The sequence below is a fragment of the Benincasa hispida genome, chromosome 4, assembly GCF_027475165.1.
Source record: "Benincasa hispida cultivar pf3 chromosome 4, pf3_genome.v1.1, whole genome shotgun sequence".
Lineage (NCBI taxonomy): Eukaryota > Viridiplantae > Streptophyta > Magnoliopsida > Cucurbitales > Cucurbitaceae > Benincasa > Benincasa hispida.
Window position 1 is genome coordinate 52,712,572 of NC_143481.1, and position 18,599 is coordinate 52,731,170.

Consider the following 18,599-nt stretch of genomic DNA (forward strand, 5'->3'; position numbering starts at 1 on the left):
CAATCAAACATAACTAAATTGTGTAAAAGATCTGGTGGCATCGAAGATTTTTTGAGTGACGTAGAATTTAACTAAATTCTGAAGTTCACATGAAAACTGACTATAGGACCCATTAAATTAAGTCTTTCGATTTTCAAAAGCACCAAAAGTTCTTTAAATGGAAGTACTTTGGTCGGCATTTCATCGTAGGTCTTGAAGGACCTCAAGAAACCAGATATGAATCCTCCAGTATCAAGCTTGAAGTTTGATTTTCCATGTTGATTAGCAAAGTGTTGATCAAAATAGTTGATCTAGTCTGTTTCAATCAGTTTAAATTTCTTTGAATCAAATATGGCAGAATAATGTGACTGACATGGCATGATCAAATGAATCAACACCAAAGAAGAGAACCTATCAGAGAAATGTATAATTCATTCTATGGTGGCATGAACAAAATGAGGTATTGTGCATATATTACGTTGATAATAAAAATCGAGGTATGTCCTCATTTATCGATGTTCAGTTGTATACAAATTGTGATGAGAATACGAAAATTATCAATCAACCATAGCTCAACTATAGAACTCTCGGTAGGTCGTTAGAAATGGAAAAAACATACAAAGAATAAGCAAATGAACATCGCATTGAGCAGCTTTCATAGAAAATAATGAAATGCAGCTTTTGCTCTTCACAAGATGTGCAGTGTGAAGGACTTCCAAAGGCAACAATCAAGTTGCCCCCCCCTCCCAATCTTCAACTCTCAAGTAAATCTGATACTACACTCTAAAATGAATATATTGAACAGTTTATTGGTAGCCACCACCATATGATTGCTGGGGGGCGTAACCACCCATCATTGGATTATAACCACCCGAAGCATTGGATCCCGGCCGAATACCACCTGGTGGTTGAAATTGCATTCCTTGTCCCATACCCAAATTTCCGGGATTCATTCCCATCCCCATTCCCATACCCGGGTTCATTCCCATTCCCATACCCATACCCATTCCCATTCCCATTCCCATTCCAATTCCCATTCCCGGGTTCATGCCTGCATTGTTCATTCCCATTCCCGGGTTCATGCCAGCATTGTTCATGCCCATGCCCATTCCCATTCCCATGGGTTGATTCATTCCTCCATAGGGCCCTCCCATGCCAGCATTGTTCATACCCATACCTGAACCCATCATAGGGTTCGGTGGCGCTCTAAGGGCACTCGCACCAGCACGACCCACTCCAGAACCAGATCCCATAGCTTTACCCATGGTGATAGTAGAAGTTACTGCAGTTGTAGTAGGCTTTTCCATCCTCTTTTCCTTCCGATTTATGGCATCAAAATCCACTCCAATATCTGCCAATGGATTTGTTTTAGCTGCACATTGAGGAACATATTTAGTCAAATATCAGAGAACAGATATGATACATATGTAAGAATTCAAGGTAGCATGAACTCACGCCCAGATATATTCAAATCAACTAGCCCTCTGTTAAGAGTGTCAGCCCAGACTGTTGACTTTGTCTCGAACTTGCCCTTAGATGGTTGAGATGCTATCAAAAGTGAACCCGTTGATGCTGGAAAACCTTGCTGTGAAGGAACTTGAGGGGGTACAGCTTGCGGAAGAATGCTGCCCAGAAAATCATCACTTTTTTGCTGTGCAGCATAACCATTTTGAACCTGATAAGCTCCTTGTGAAGCTACTGGTGGGGCTGTAAAACCATGGTGCTGCACGTTTCCACTGCCAAGTGGAGCAGCTGACCCACTTGGATTTTGCTGAGAAAGTTGTGAAGTAACAGGAGCAGCAGATCCTCCATTCTGTACAAAATAGCTACCACCACTAGCCTGTGCATTTGGACTGCTGGTTGAAGCCATCTGTGTATAGAAAGGAGCAGTAGAACCTCCCTGTGGGCCCCCTCCATAGCCGAACTGTCCAGTAGGTGCTGCAGATCCTCCCTGTGGAGGCCCATAGCCAAACTGTCCAGTAGGTGCTGAAAATCCTCCCTGCGGGGGCCCATACCCAACCTGTCCTAGTGCTGTAGATCCTCCCTGTGGAGCCCCATAGCCAACCTGTCCAGTAGGTGCTGCTGTAGATCCTCCTTGTGGGGCCCCATAGCTAACTTGTCCAGTAGGTGTTGCTGTAGATCCTCCCTCTGGGGCCCCATAGGCAAACTGTCCAGTAGGTGCACTTTGAGGCTGAAAAGCCATATTTGAGTTCAACGATGCTGTAGCTCCGGACTGGGGTTGCACATTAAGGAATGAACTAGCATTTGGTTCTGAAGGTGGATTGCTTAAAGCTGTAAAATTTTGCTGAAGAGGTTGACCAGGATCTGAGAAGGGAGTAGCCAACGCAGGCTGGTCGCCAGGGAAGGAATAAGTTGACAAGGATGCTGGGTTAGATGGAGGTCCAGAAGGAGGTAGAATATCTGCCAGTATATCAATCTCAGGGTCTGGAGTAGTGGAGGGCCCTTGAAGGAACTGTGGGTCTGATGATGCTTGCAAGCTGGATAAGCCGGATGCACCAGTTGAAGCAGAAAATGCATTACCATATTCAGAATTAGAGACTTGGTTTGTTTCCGGGATAGCTCCTTGGGATTGTCCAAGGCCTTCGTGCAGAGAAGAATGGAAAGGATCTGTCGTAGTAGAAGGATGGGACTGCTCAAGGCTTTGGTGCAGAGAAGACTGGAGTGGATCTGTCATTGTATTAGGATGCGGTTGTCCAACGTTTTGGTGCAGGGAACACTGGAGTGGATCTGTCATAGCAGAAGAATGGAATTGAGGGGCACCATCATTAGAAGGCATAGCTTTAAAAGGAGTGTCACCAAAAGGATCTTCAAAATTCTGCAAGTACATAATTCGAACTCAGAAAAATATAAGAAAAATATCAACTTAGAAGCAATAAATAATGGGAAACGTACGGAATGATGTATACATGTCAATTTTATCAGAGTGGGCACTTCTATAAAACTCCAATGTGAATGAAAAACTTTAAAACCGTCAGCATGTACCTGATTACTGATATTGGCTACTGTTGTAGTAGTCTGCGGAGTTCCTGCACCAGAGTTCATGTGTGAATCAGGCTCAAAGGCCCCAGTCACATTTGCAGATGCCATTGCCATAACGGCCAGTGAGTTTGAAGAAAAATCTGTCAGTGAACCAAGTAAGTCCATCTCAGCATTGTTTGGTGGAATAGTTGGAGCAGCTGAGAAAAGAGAGGATGTCTTTTGTGGTTTAGTGCCAAAAACCAACAAAGTAAGATAACTTATCGTTTGATGTGAATCACATGAGTGGATTATCCTTAATAGGCCACGTGAGCTTATCTTTGATAGATGACATGCAAAATAACTTTTAGATTAACTATTTCTTCAAGATTAACATTTTCATGTCAATATGTAAGGAACCTTTACACTCAATCGCACACTAATGTTATGCATTTAATTGATAGCAAAGAACTGAAGAGAAACAGAATACAGTCATAAATAGAGAATAGATGTTTATTGCACAACACAAACCATGTATAACTTACATTAAAATGGTGATAATGGAAAGGCAGCTACCTAAAACATAGAATGAAATGCACTAATTATTAGTTTTATTTTATCACTTTTACTATTTATTTCCTTACATGCACCAAATTGACAAATGTACATACAGAAAAGCCCTTAATCCTATCTAGCATTCGAAAACCTCTCATTTTAAAAAAATATTCCCTCCAAATTAATACTTGATGAATTACACACACATAAAGAAACATGGTGTAGCTATGACACAAAGCATCATTTGAACAAACCATGCAACCCATCCATGATGTGTCTAATTCATCTTCATGTTGGTCGAATTCATGAAGCAACCTCGTCAAAACTAAAATACACAATACTAAAGAGGGGAGGGGGGAAATTCTTCCCTATGGTAATGAAATCTACTAAATCTACCAGTTTTAACTTTACTATTAATCTCCCTCAGTAAAGGTCACTATAGCAATCAAACTTTTAAAGGATGATAACAAAGTATAGGGCAGCTAGCTTTAAATGACCTAAGCCTGAGGTTAATAGCACAAAAATTAATAGAGATTTTTTGCACCTGAGACTGAACTGCGAGGGTCAAATTCATCAAAGTTCCCAATTAACTGGTCAGCAGATGTTGGAGCACCATGTACGGGACTTGACTGGCTAGGTGCACTGGTAACAGGGGCAGATGAAGTAGCAGGAGCAGAGGTTGAGGTTTCTTGGTCCCTATCATAGTAAGATATCCAGTTGACTAAATAGTTATTAAAAGTGCTAAAACTAGAAATAGAGTTAAGCAACAGAAAACTGATACCTTTCGCTATGAGCTGGTGGGCTTCGGGACTCACTCACTGCCTCTTCATAACTAGGAGGTGCACCAGTGTCTTGCTCTGAAAATTTATTATCATGCCGCCTGCCAAAATACAACTCATTATGTGATTCATAGTACTCAATTAAACCACTATTCCATGGAAGTTTTAAGAATTACCTCACATCTGGTGACCTGACATCACCTCTTCCACTACCATCACTGCAAGAAAAAGAAATATGTGTCTAAGTACAACCCGTATCAAAATTGTACACCAGCTTGATCTGGGAAGGAATTGGTTCTAAAAATATTAAAATCTCAGCAGCGTTAATACCTAAAATAAGGTTCAAAAGAGGAACACCTACAGGCTACAGTCACCTATCCCCCCAAATTTGTGTAATGTGCAACAGTAAGGAAGAATCCCTCTTCCACCTTTTCGTTCATTGTAAATCTGTATCAAAAGTCTGGAACTTATTTGAGTGGTTTGCTTTAGTTTAATTTGGTGATGCCCTAATCTCTCAGAAAATTGGTTACCTGAGATCTTGTTCAGTTGGTATCAAGGACAAAGTTAAAGTGATTTGGTCTGGTGCCGTTGGAGCTTTGTTGTCTATTTGGAAGGAAAGAAATGCAAGAAGATTCTGATAAGTAAAACTGTAACACCCCACACATTCTTTTAGTAATAATGTAATTCCAGTAACTTTATTATTTGAAATTTCAGTAGTTGTTATTAGTTGGAGGGCATTTTTTGAATTTTGGACTTCAAGTGTAAGTGCGGGAATTTAATTGTTGGCGTGAAATTATTCAAATTGGAAATTAATGGCAAGAATTAATTTTCTTTTGAAACATAAAGGAATTTAATAGTATAAAACGGAAAGGAATTAAATGTAATTATATTTATTTCCTTTTTTGTTTTATTATTATTATTATTATTATTATTGTTTTTTATAAAAAGTCAAACTCCGCCCCACTTTTCTTCCTCACGTTCGTGAGCCCGTGCGATGCCGCCCAAAGCCGCCGCGTCAGTTTCTTCTTCATGACCTCCGTCCACTACTACTCAAGCGTCGTTCGCTTTTGTCGTCACTGGATCTATCGATTTGGGTAATATTTCTATCGTTTGGGTTTGTTTTCGGTTGATTCTTGAATACTCATTTACTTTTGACATCAATTGGTTGATACCCATTGTGTTTCAACTTTGGATTCAAGTTTGTAAAAGTATTGAGGTATTGTTCAGTGAAGTTGAAGTTTGTTTTAGCGAGTTTTGGTAAGTTTTATGCTTTGGATTAATTTTAGTTGTTGAGAAATTTTGGTAAAGTCATTTGGAAGTGATTTTTTGATAAAGCTACATATGGATAATTTATTTGAGACATTAGTAGTGAAGCATTTGACTCAAGTTTTAATCATGTAAGCCTAATTTCAAATTATGATTAGGGGGTTGATTCAAGAATTTCATTCAAGATGAAGAAGAGTTTGGTTTGCTAATTATTTGGGCTTAAAATTGGAGGTTGGAAGGTGAATTCGAATTGGACCACACCTTAGGTAAGGTTATGTGGAAATATTTTGTAATATTTGGGTGTTTGGAATTTGGCCTTAACTATTAATTTTAAAGCTTGGTTTATGTTTAGGCTTGATTAAGGATTCAAGAATTTCACAAAGATTCAATTGCTTTTTGGTTCGACCTAATATCAAGGTAAGTAATCTTACTACTGGAACTATCCACAGGCTAGGCATTAGATGTATGCTAACATGATAAATGAATGTTATGGCAGAATGACAACATAATAGACTGATAGTATAATATGACCAAAGTATGTTCTGGCACGAGATCTGAAATATTTATTCGTGCACATAGACACTTGAATGCTAGTATGAGATGGTATGTGATTCCATATGGTTGTATTTGATCGGATGATGTTGAGGTATATGTGTATGTTGTAGAGTCATAATGTTGAGGTATATGTGTATGTTGTAGAGCCATGATGTTGAGGTATATGTGTATGTTGTAGAGCCATGATGTTGAGGTATATGTGTATGTTGTAGAGCCATGATGTTGAGGTATATATGTATGTCATACATTCATATAGTGATAATTATGATGTTGAGGCTGTGCAAGTGTCCTTACTGATTAGTTAGATGCCCATTAGATTTTGTGTTTCCTTCGGAATTCACCAGTTTGTGTCTCCTTCGGGACTCACCAGTTTGTCTCCTTCGAGATTCACCAGAGGTAGTGGGCATACTTAACTACAGTAGGATAGGACTCAGTTTCCTTCTTGTTTCATGTGTATATGTGTCCCATGAGGACTAGAGCAGTGTATATGTTTCACCAGAGATGGGTATCTAGAGGACATAGATGCCTAGCCGGACCCCAGTAGTGGGGTTACTTACTCAGTATTTTATACTCATTCTATCTCATGTTGTTGTTTCAGGTAAGGGTAGAGATGCACCAGCGATGGACAAAAGCAGAATTCGTGATCGAGCCACTGGAACTAGTTTTTACACTTCTGCAACATGAAATTTAGAGTTTTTTTCATGTTTCTCTTAACTTTTAGTTTTGATGTTTAAAACTTACTTTAAGAATTGTTTTTCAGACTCATCTACTATCCTTTATGATTTATGGGTACCCTACTATTGTTTTAGTATTTGAATTTAATGAAAGTCTTTTGAATTTACCTTATTTAATTAGCATTTATTTCGCCATAACCGAGTGTCGTTTTGAGTTTCATGCATGCATGTATTTAGTAACGGTCTAACTTAAGTCCTAGGGGGTCGGGTTGTTACAGTTGGTATCAGAGCCCATGTTTTGGTTTCTGTAGATTGACTTACTACGTAAGTCTAGATAGTCCCTGTGGCCCAGTAACGAATCCCTCGTCATCGCCAGGTATGTCTCATCAATTACAAGTTTTATGATAGTTGTGCATTAATATATATGTTTAGCTTAAATGCACCAGTTATGCTCTAATGCTAGGTCAGTGACTCGTTAGAAGTTATTATAAGAGGATTATCAGGTACGACACTACAAAAGGAGGAAAATAAAATAAAATAATTTATGAGGTCACGTGGCACTAGTTTATCTCATGGAAATTATGTTAGAAATGAAAAAAAATACATATACCTTAGTTCAGAGATCTTAAAGGTTGATGAAACTATGTAGAGTTATGACAGTTTAAAAATAAAGGTATGTATATGTTTAAGCCCAGGAATGCAACTGTCTTGATGAACTTTGACATGGTATGTTGAGGCAGTAAAAGGTTGAGAAGGGATAAGCTAAAATGGAGTTACCAGTAATAGTAAATGTTCAAGAACTTTGACATGGTATGTTGAGGCAAGGCATTAGTAAGATTTAAGGGATGTTGACGTAGTGTTCAAGTTCGAAACATGAACTAGCAAGACCATCAATTTGATTGAAAAATGAACTTAATCTAGCTCGAGGTAGACAAAAGTGGTATATGCACAAAAGTAAGTTGGATCATCCAATATCACCATTGGCATAGGGAATAGACTTGTAATAAAGTTAAGTTGATAACAAGAAGTTGCTATAGGTGGGTTTGGAGCAGTACAGGATAGTATGTTTTTCCTTGCATGGGCAATGAATTAACTAGCTTTAGGGAGTACGAGTAAGTCAAGTTATGACTTATGAATCAAGAAGGATTTATCGTAAAAACTAACTTAAGGGATCAATTACGGTTATTACGAGGTTATGGAAATGTGTTATCAATTGATTGACGCTTTAGCATCCAGAGACTTCAAAACCTCATTTTCAGAGGGAATTTTAAAGTCATCCGCAACAGGGTCTAAGTAATGATATGTGATTGTTTTAAGGTTAAAGAATAATATGAGGATTGACTTAAGCAGTTTTATAGCCCATGACAATATAGAGCCTCATGATGAGTTTCTCATGATTGTGAGACTTAATTAGACAGAGTTATTCTCAGGCATGTAGACCCTAAAAAAGGCATCACAGTCGGCGCTTCTAGAGTAGAAACAGTTTTCAGTTGCCCAGATTTGTTCTGATACGTATCTTCATATGACGCATTATATAGCATGACCAGCTTCTCCACTACACATATGAAATTTTCCTTGTGACAGAATGATAAGCTCAGATGTATGTTTTTAGTGGATAAGATTTTCTTAAACTCACGACAGTTTTCATAGTTCTCAGCTTGAACGTGTTAAAGTATAGTTGGTTTTCAGCATCTTAAGTTTCATCGTTATATATGGAAGGGGTTGTCACACCTCTTTTGATACTAGTTACAGCTATGTCAAATAGCGACCCTCGTTTTACATCTAGTTTTTGGAAGAGTCTCCAGTTAGCATTGGGTACTCGATTGGATTTTAGTACAGCTTTTCACCCACAGAATGGTGGTCAGAAAGAATGTTTGAACCTGATATTGGAGGATATGTTGTGCACTTGTGCGTTACAGTTTTCAGGGAGTTGAGACTCTCACCTACATTTGATGGAATTTGCATAATAACAGTTATCCAGCTATCATTGGCATGTCACCGTTTGAAGCCCTCTATGAGAAGAGCTGCAGGTCTCTTGTGTGTTGGGATAAGGTAAGAGAGAGGAAATTGCTAGGACTTGAGCTAGTGCAAGCCCTGAATGGGGCAATAGAGAAGATCAAGGCTCGTATGCAAATATAACTCAGAGCAGACAGAAAAGCTACGTCGACATAAGACGTAAGGACCTAGAATTTAAGATTTGTGATAAAGTCTTTTTAAAGGTGGCACCCATGAAAGGTATTCTGAGGTTTGGCAGGAAGGGGAAGTTGAGTCCAAGATTCATTGGACCTTTCGAGGTCTTAGAGCGAATTGGCCCTGTAGCTTACTGATTGGCTACCACCAGCACTGTCTTCAGTTCATAATGTCTTCCACATTTCTATTTTGAGGAAGGTATGTGACATATTCGTCCTATGTAGTTGACTTTGAGCCATTGCAGTTGAATGACAACTTGAGCTACGAGGAGAAGCCTGTAGAATTTCTTGCCAGAGAGGTAGAGACGTTGCGCCGCAGGGAAATTGCTTTTGTGAAAGTCCTATGGCAGAATCACCAGTTCAAGGAGGCTACCTGGGAGTGAGAGGATGAGATGAAGGCCCAGTACCCGGAGTTTTTTTTTTCAAGAATGAACTTTCGAGGACGAAAATTCTTTGAGGAGGGAAGAATGTAACACCCCCGGAGTTTTTTTTTTCAAGAATGAACTTTCAAGGACGAAAGTTCTTTGAGGGAAGAATGTAACACCCCGCATATTTTTTTAGTAATAATGTAATTTCAGTAACTTTATTATTTGGAATTTCAGTAATTGTTATTAGTTGGAGGGCATTTTTGGAATTTTGGACATCAAGTATAAGTGCGGGAATTTAATTGTTGGCGTGAAATTATTCAAATTGGAAATTAATGGCAGGAATTAATTTTCTTTTGAAACGGAATGGAATTTAATAGTATAAAACGGAAAGGAATTAAATGTAATTATATTTATTTCCTTTTTTGTTTTATTATTATTATTATTATTTTTTTTTTTTATAAAAAGTCAAACCCCACCACCTTTTTCTTCCTCACGTTCATGGGCGGCGTCGGACGAGCTCACGCCGCCCAAAGCCGTCGCGTCAGTTTCTTCTTCATGACCTCCGTCCACCACTATTCAAGCGTCATTCGCTTTTGCTATCACTGGATCTATCGATTTGGGTAATATTTCTGCCGTTTAGGTTGTTTTCGGTTGATTCTTGAATACTCATTTACTTTTGGCATCAATTGGTTGATACCCATTGTGTTTCAACTTTGGATTCAAGTTTGTAAAAGTATTGAGGTATTGTTCAGTGAAGTTGAAGTTTGTTTTAGCGAGTTTTGGTAAGTTTTATGCTTTGGATTAATTTTAGTTGTTGAGAAATTTTGGTAAAGTCATTTGGAAGTGATTTTTTGACGAAGCTACATATGGATAATTTATTTGAGACATTGGTAGTGAAGTATGTATTTGATTCAAGTTTTAATCATGTAAGCCTAATTTCAAATTATGATTAGGGGGTTGATTCAAGAATTTCATTCAAGATGAAGAAGAGTTTGGTTTGCTAATTATTTGGGCTTAAAATTGGAGGTTTGGAAGGTGAATTCGAATTGGGCCACACTAGGTAAGGTTATCTGGAAATATTTTGTAATATTTGGGTATTTGGAATTTGGCCTTAACTATTAATTTTAAAGCTTGGTTTATGTTTAGGCTTGATTAAGGATTCAAGAATTTCACAAAGATTCCATTACTTTTTGGTTCGACCTAATATCAAGGTAAGTAATCTTACTACTGGAACTGCCCATGAGCCAGACATTAGATGTATGCTAGCATGATAAATGAATGTTATGATAGAATGACAACATGATAGACTGATAGTATAATATGACCAAAGTATGTTCTGGCACGAAATCTTTAATATTTATTTGTGCACATAGACACTTGAATGCTAGTATGAGATGGTATGTGATTCCATATGGTTGTATTTGATCGGATGATGTTGAGGTATATGTGTATGTTGTAGAGCCATGATGTTGAGGTATATGTGTATGTTATAGAGCCATGATGTTGAGGTATATATGTATGTCATACATTCATATAGTGATAATTATGATGTTGAGACTGTGCAAGTGTCCTTACTGATTAGTTAGATGTCCATTAGAGTTTGTGTCTCCTTCAGGATTCACCAGAGGTAGTGGGCATACCTAACTATAGGATAGGACTCAGTCTCCTTGTTTCATGTGTATGTGTCCCATGAGGACTAGAGCAGTGTATATGTTTCACCAGAGGTGGGTATCTAGAGGACATAGATGCCTAGCCTGACCCCAGTAATGGGGTTACTTACTGAGTATTTTATACTCATTCTATCTCATGTTATTGTTTCAGGTAAGGGTAGAGATGCACCGGCGATGGACAAGTGGAATTCATGATCAAGCCACTGAGACTAGTTTTTACGCTTCCGCATCATGAAATTTAGAGTTCTTTTCATGTTTCTCTTAAATTTTAGTTTTGATGTTTAAAACTTACTTTAAGAATCGTTTTTCAGACTCATTTACTATCCTTTATGATTTATGGGTACCTATTATTGTTTTAGTATTTGAATTTAATGAAAGTCTTTTGAACTTACCTTATTTAATTAGCATTTATTTCGCCATAACCGAGTGTCATTTTGAGTTCCATGCATGCATGTATTTAGTAACGGCCTAACTTAAGTCCTAGGGGATTGGGTCGTTACACAAAATTTCTTGATTATGTGACATTGTATGGTTCGATCCCTCAAATTGGCATCCTCATCATTTTAATTTTGTAACTATTTTTTCCCCCTTATCAACTATGATTGCAAGCCTTTTGTTTCATCCCTTATTTTATTAGAGAAGGAACTCTGTCCTTTAGGTTATGTTATTTCGCCGTTGGCATTTTATAATGGTATCTTATCCATGTTTCTTATCACAAAAAAAAGAGTTCCTCTACATAATAATGAAAAAAATAATTCATAACATGGGACATACCGGGCACTGTCATCATGGTCTCTATCTTGATCCCTTCTTGCACCATATTGGTGGTCATCAACACTTCTTCGACCCCAATTATCACCATCCCTGGGACTCTCTCTTCCATGGCGTTCTTCACCATCTCTGCTATAGCGATCTCCATCACGTCTGTTTGAGTCGGAATTCCTACCACGGTCATCATCTCTATAGTCATATTCTCTTTCCCTTCCATAACCATTGCTATTCCTATCATCATCCCTGCTTCCGTAACGTCCCTCATTAAAATCATCATCATAACGGTCTCCATACCCCTGCCTTTGTGCTCCGCCAGCTAATGATGCACTTCGAAACCTATATATAACAAATGCCATAATGGTTCAGCTCAACCATGCTAAACCAATTATAAGGAACTATCCTAATTTTAAAAGTATATTAGCAACTACTGTGGTAAAAAATTAGAAAAAGGGGAGAGGATGAAGAAGAAAAAGACAGAAGAAAGGAAGAAGGAAAGGTAATAGATTTCTTTCATGCCAGAAGTTCTATTTAATCTCCAGGTTCACCAGGTTAAAATGCAGGCTCCTGCTGTTCTTAAAATATTTGACAGAGAAATTAGTTTGAGAAATTAACGGATATCACAATAACTATGTGGAGTAATGACTGTGAAAATGCAGATTCTAAAGTAAACAAAAATTATGAAAACAAAGAAAAAGATCGAGAAAGGAGTAGAAAACATTGAACGGATGATTGACAAGCAAATTATTATACAAGATTGATCGGCAAACTTTAGGTAAATAACCTGCAGGCATTAAAATTAGAAGGTTCTTCTATGCACAGAATACCCGGAAAGAAAATTGGAGAAATTTAGTAGAGAGAAGTAGAAAAAAGATCAAATGTTTAAATATCTTTTCTAACACTTTGATAGAGAGAAGCAGAAAATTCATTTCAACATTTAACACTATACGTGGGCGCATATATATTTCTTTTACGGATTACACTCACTTGTCCCTGTTGGCATTAGCCTTCTGCCTAATCTCACTGATTCTTTCTGGATCATTCACAAGAACCACAAGACTCTGTGACTTCTTTCGAACATTTGCTCCTTGATCCCTTCCACTGGAATCAATATATTGAAAGCTGGACAAGGCCTGAAGTGGGAGAAAGAGAATGATTTAGAAAAACAAAATGAAATCCACAGAAAATAGAGAACTAATTAACAATGTAGTTAAAAGAACTAAGAAGCTGCATTACTGATAATTGGTATGCATGATCCTTGATTTCATCTATCACTCGCTCTGATCCATGAGCCACCAGATACTCCAAGACAGTTAAACCCTGAAGCAAAATTTATGTTTTTCTTTTAAAAAATAATAAATAAAGAATTGTACCCTCACTGCAGCGCAGGAAATAAAAAATCAACATTTCTTTTTCCTTGAATAATCTAATCAAATTGATGAAGACAAACATTTTTTTCCCTGTGAAGAAAATGAACTTTTTTTTGGGGGGGGGGGGAAACATTATGTCAGCACACAGGTGCTGCAATATCAAATGCAAAAGATATCAAACCTTGTACACATGCCGCCAATTTTTGCCCGAGTCATTAACACGCTTCCAGATTACTGCCATGATCATCTGACACTCATGGCTGCATCAAAGTTTAAAATGAGCTGTCTTCTGGTTCTGGGCGGGTGGTAAAAATCATTCATGTAAACCAAGTAATGCTTTCAATCAATAAATAAAATATGCTTACTAGTTTTTGCTTGCTTGTGCAATCTCTGCAAGAAGTGATCCATGAGGGCCCCACGGCTCATTGCTAGTAGCATCAAGAACCTGCTAGGAAGAGAAAGCAATGACCTTATTATCAGAGTTAGAACTCTTAAATGACCAGGCATCACATTTTAAACAATTTCCATCAACAACGAGCAACTACCAGAGAAGAGATCAAGAAAATCATAAAGCAGAAGAAAAAATTAACCTTCTGCTCTAGTCGAGGAACTTTAAGCACTGTCTTATTAACTTCTCTCTTACTGCAAGAAAATGAATTAGAAACGCCATTTAAGTAAATAATATGCAAAAGAGGAAGCAAATTGACAAAGAAAAGGAAAATGTTGAGATCAAAGGGCACAGACCCTGAAATTATTTTTTAACAAAAGAACAACAGGAAAGTTTGTAAAGATATGGTTTTAGGTTCTTGGAAACATGGTACACAGAGATTATAAAGAATACGGACAGAGTACTGAATATAAAATTTGCAGAGCTACAGCTACTCTACTTTCATATACTTCTTGATTCTTGAAAAACTAAAAGCAGTTTAATTTAAATATCGAGCTCAGAGAATAGAGATCATTTTTTGGTTCTTTTCTTTTTTCCTATCGTCTCTTTGTTCACAAGTATTATGCCTTGCTTGGTAGAGTTTCTCCTTGAAGCTTGAGGTGGTTTACGAATGGGGAGAGAAGCTTTGGTCCTCTGGTAGAATGTAGGGCCCTTTGCTGGTGACTTTAGTGAGAGGAACAGCAGAATTGTCAAAATATCTCTAAAAAAAGGAATAGCTTTAAAATAAATCTTTTTTTAAGTAAATAAAGCTAATTGTAAAGTTTGCATCATTAATATTAGGATACTACAATTTAACAAGTATTTAAATATTTAAGAACCTATCAGATAGAACTTTGTCCTCTCTTTTTTTCCTTTTTTTCTCTTTCCTTTTTTTATATAGGAGACCAACTTTCATTAAGGAAAAATGAAAGAATATGAGGGCAAACAAAAAATCAAGCCCATAGAAGGGAGCATCTAAAAAAGGGGTCTCCAATCTAACAAAATAAGGCCTAACAAATAATCAGTCTACAGAAACAACTCATTACATTAGAGAGAAGCATTAAACTTTGCCAGATCAAACATCAAAAGGTTTCCTTATTGGGAATCCTACATTGGAAAAATCAAGGGATCTCATATTCCTTATAAGATAGATGGGCTACTCCTCCCATTACTAATTGGTTTTGAGATGGAACCCCACACTATCAAATATGGTATCTAAGGCCCAAACGAATGTTCGGTCCAATAAAAATAAATTGTGATCCGATCAAGAATTGTGAACCCAAAGGAGGCACCATGTTGAACATCTCACATTGAAAAAATCAAGAGACCTCAAACTCCTTATATGATAGGAGATGGAACCCAATACTATCAAATATGGTATCAAAGCCTATAAAGCACAAAAGATCCGATCAAAAATAGTGAACCTAAAAGAGGCACCATATTGAGGGGCATGTTGAGAACCCCACATTGGAAAAATCAAGGGATCTCATACTCCTTATAAGACAGATGGACTACTCCTATTGTCAATTGGTTTTGAAATGGAACCCATGTTATGTAATATCTCTCTCAACCCCTGCAAAATGTCCCACAACACAACACACACCCCAACCTTCCACAAATAACCCCTCTCCCTTCATGCAGGGGATGGAAGAACTCCTCTATCATACACTAAAATCTCTACTCCCGGCTAACTAGTAGTCAAACACCCCAAAAAAGATGTTTCAAAACACAAATGTTTATAAATCATACTAACAAATGAAAAATTAAGGCCTACAGTCTACAATTTATATTGTGATCTAATTCTATGTTATTTTCTCTTTTGAACTTAAATGTTTATAAATCATACTAACAGAAGAAAAAGAAAAAGTAGAAGATGGAAAAGCTTGTTGAACCGCATAATAAAATGAAGTTACATTAATGTTCTGTAGGAAAAAGTTTATAAACCGATAACTGTAGAACTTATTTTCTAATTTAAACTAATTACATTACTCTATTTTGAACTTGACCTTCACTATCTAGATCTATAAAAATAACTTAGGATGTTGCAACAAAATGTCCATTTGGATTTCCGAAACATTTGAAATGGAATTCATATCCCTCAATCATAAACCAAAAACCAGACAGGCTCTATATTATCCAGTACTAGGAATTTTCTTTTCTTTTCTTTCTTGGATCCAATAACACCTGCAGTGATGAAATATTTTTTGGCATTAAAGTGTGAATAACACTCACATATCCCTAACAGTCTGACCAAAGACCTTCTTCATCGTTGATGCCTTGATGGTACTGAAATTAACAGCTCCTTCCAACCAGTTCCACAGAAAATTTAAGTGAAGCTCACCTCAAAATTTCCAGGCTGTTTCAGAGACAAACAAGTAATAGTCTTTAAAAGCTTGGAAGTTTGGAATATATATTGGAAATCAAGAAAATGCATTATGAAAGCACATGTTGTATGTTGATGCTGGCTACCCTATCCCAAAACTCTGGAATTTGTATGCTCTTAATGAATACATTAATATAGCAACATATCATTTTAAACTTCAGTCAAAATCAAAATATATAAAGGAATATATATCAAGAGCGTGTAAAGATTTAAGCAGAGATTAAAATAGGTCAAAATTGAGCTCTAAACCCATCAAAAGTAAAAACGGCCGCTTTTCAATATGAAGGGGAAAAAAGTTAATGAAGCTTGAAAACGAAAAATGTGAGCGTCCATTACTGAGAAAATAAAACGAAAATCTAAGTAGAGACTCCTATAATTTATAGACACCCTCCTAGTAAAACCCTCAATGAAAGTGCACCATCATAGAAATCTCCGAACTACACATAACACCAACTTCAAATCATGGTTATCTGACATCGAAGACAGCATGGAAGGAATCTTCATTTTCATCTACATTACTAGCTTACGTCATGAATTTCAAATGAATCCAAAGTAGACCTTTATGCAAGATTCCCTATGATTTCCTCAAACTTAACAACCAAATACACACATTTTAAAGTATACAACAAAAAGTACGTTAAAAACTTTGGACAAATATGCATACACGCATCAGCTGTCAAGAGAACGAGAAATATCGAACCAAAGATCAAGACCCACATCTCGCATCATGAAAAGTACAAAACAATTGATGTCGGTGGAAGAGAATCGAAAATTTCCAACCAAAAGCACCGACAAAAATCAGACCAAAATCTGCCTGGATTAACATAAAGCAAGGATCGAGATCATCAACTTCAGTGGCAACTTGGATCATCAATCATCCGAAGCAACAATGCCCAATTTAAAAAAAAAACGAAAAAAACAGGCATCCGATCTCGAGTTGAATTATAAAATTTTAACTTCAACAAAAATTGTGGATCAATAAGCTGAATCAAGAAGAAGAAAGTGGAAGATGAGAATGAAAAAAAAAAAGGAAATAAATCTCAAGATCTGAAAGGAAAGCAGGAAAATGAAACAAGATCGTAGAGGAATCGGAGAATCAAAGGAAATGCTTACGCCGGAAAGTAGAATCAAGAGGCGGATCTGAAGCTAGTTGGAGAGGAAAGTGGAAGAGAAGAGAGATTTTTGAAAATGGTTGGGAATTAGAAAGGCTCTGTCCAGGAAATAGCAACGAAACAGAATGGACGTAGGAAGAGACGGTGAAGAAAAGAGAGAGAGACAGCGCAACTTACACGCAGTAAATTAAGGGAATTTTTGTTTCATTTTAATTTTTCGTCATCATATTTCCATATAGGTTTTAATTTTTATATGAGCTACATTTTCTCGTTTCATTGTTGTATCAGTTTGATGGTAATTGATATGATGTTTCTAACAAATTTAGTCTCTCATTTTTGTTCCTCTCGACTCATATTAAAATTAAATCTTTTTATTTCACATGTTGTTGAATTAAAAAAAAACAATTTTGTCGCTAACTTTTAATTTTGTGACTAATAAAATCATGAAGTTTAAAACTATCTAATAAACCTCAAACTTTCAATTTTGTATCGAATAAAGTCGGTGTAAAATTCGATAATTAAATCTCTTTTTGAACTCAATTTTTTAGGTCTTTCATATAAAAATCCCAACAATGTGGAGATGAGGATTTACGCAACTAACCTTCAAAAAATTGTGAACTCGAATGGTGTTTGTGCGTGAGAGGAAGAAGGAGAGAACGCCAGATTGTGAGATTTTCCAAATTGACATGCCTCACAAAAAAAATTCTCATTATCAAAAATGTTCGAATTACATCCACTAATCAATTTTGCCAAAATTTTAGAGGATGGATGTCCAAGCTGCCAATGCAAAAGCAATTTGGATATGGTTGTGTTGGTTGTGAAGACAGGCAAAGAAGATGATAGGGAAGGCTGAGTGGTCGAGCTAGCACCCGGTAACCTTGATTTGGTGAGTGCATTATTTATCAACGGGCTGACATTGTCCACCTGATAAAGTCCATCCTTAAGCTTGCCTTTCAGAAGTTCCACCCTCGATTCCTTGTTCTTAACCACACAAAAATTAGCATGAAATTCAACAAAAATGTTATTGTCTTTAGCTAGCTTAGAGACACTGGCTAAATTTTTAGCAATGGTAGGAACATATTAAGGAGAGAAAGAAAACCAGATTTAGTAAGTAGGGTCGAAGATCCACATCTCTACTGGCCATTTCATCGATGGCTCAAAGAATGGGATATATTCAGTGGAGTACCATTGCCAACAATAACTTTATCAGTATTTGTGTAGGTGCCGGTGAGGTGAGGAAGGTGGGGTTGCTTGTTACATGAGTCGAAGCCCCACTGTCGACATACGATCAGCAACAATTTCAGGGGAGGCAATGCCGGAGTGGGTGAGCAATGCTGAATTGCTCTGTTCTTGAGTTCGAGTAGCCGGGAGTTGGGTGGATTCAACTCTAATGTGTGTTTATCGGGGATTATTGAACTCTTTGTTGTAGCGGAAGAAGCAGATATCAGCCATGTGGCCGAGTTTTCCACAAGTTTGACATGTTGGCCAGCTTGTCGAGGCATTGTTACAGCGGCCCCTTCCTCTATTT

At 37.2% G+C, this 18,599-nt stretch overlaps 1 protein-coding gene across 4 annotated transcripts; it reads right to left on the reverse strand.

The window, feature by feature from the left end:
* Positions 1-421: 421 nt before the first annotated feature.
* On the reverse strand, positions 422-17,288 carry LOC120075063 (clathrin interactor EPSIN 2-like). 4 transcript variants are annotated; one of them, XM_039028218.2, is made up of 15 exons: positions 17,073-17,260; positions 16,624-16,773; positions 15,809-15,932; positions 13,740-13,791; positions 13,515-13,594; positions 13,331-13,409; positions 13,016-13,099; positions 12,767-12,912; positions 11,786-12,118; positions 4,466-4,507; positions 4,292-4,390; positions 4,055-4,206; positions 2,983-3,176; positions 1,435-2,815; positions 422-1,351 (listed from the first exon to the last, which is right to left on the reverse strand). In XM_039028218.2, the coding sequence occupies exons 3-15, from the start codon at positions 15,841-15,843 to the stop codon at positions 786-788; spliced, it is 3,243 nt and encodes a 1,080-aa protein (XP_038884146.2). In that variant the 5' UTR covers positions 15,844-15,932; positions 16,624-16,773; positions 17,073-17,260; the 3' UTR covers positions 422-785. The 4 variants fall into 4 exon arrangements, with proteins under 4 accessions (XP_038884146.2, XP_090169122.1, XP_038884147.2 ...); XM_090312996.1 differs by lacking the exon at positions 16,624-16,773 and adding an exon at positions 14,164-14,297 and having other exon boundaries at positions 17,073-17,259; XM_039028219.2 differs by lacking the exon at positions 16,624-16,773 and having other exon boundaries at positions 2,983-3,119; positions 17,073-17,288.
* Between the last annotated feature and the right edge of the window lie 1,311 nt (positions 17,289-18,599).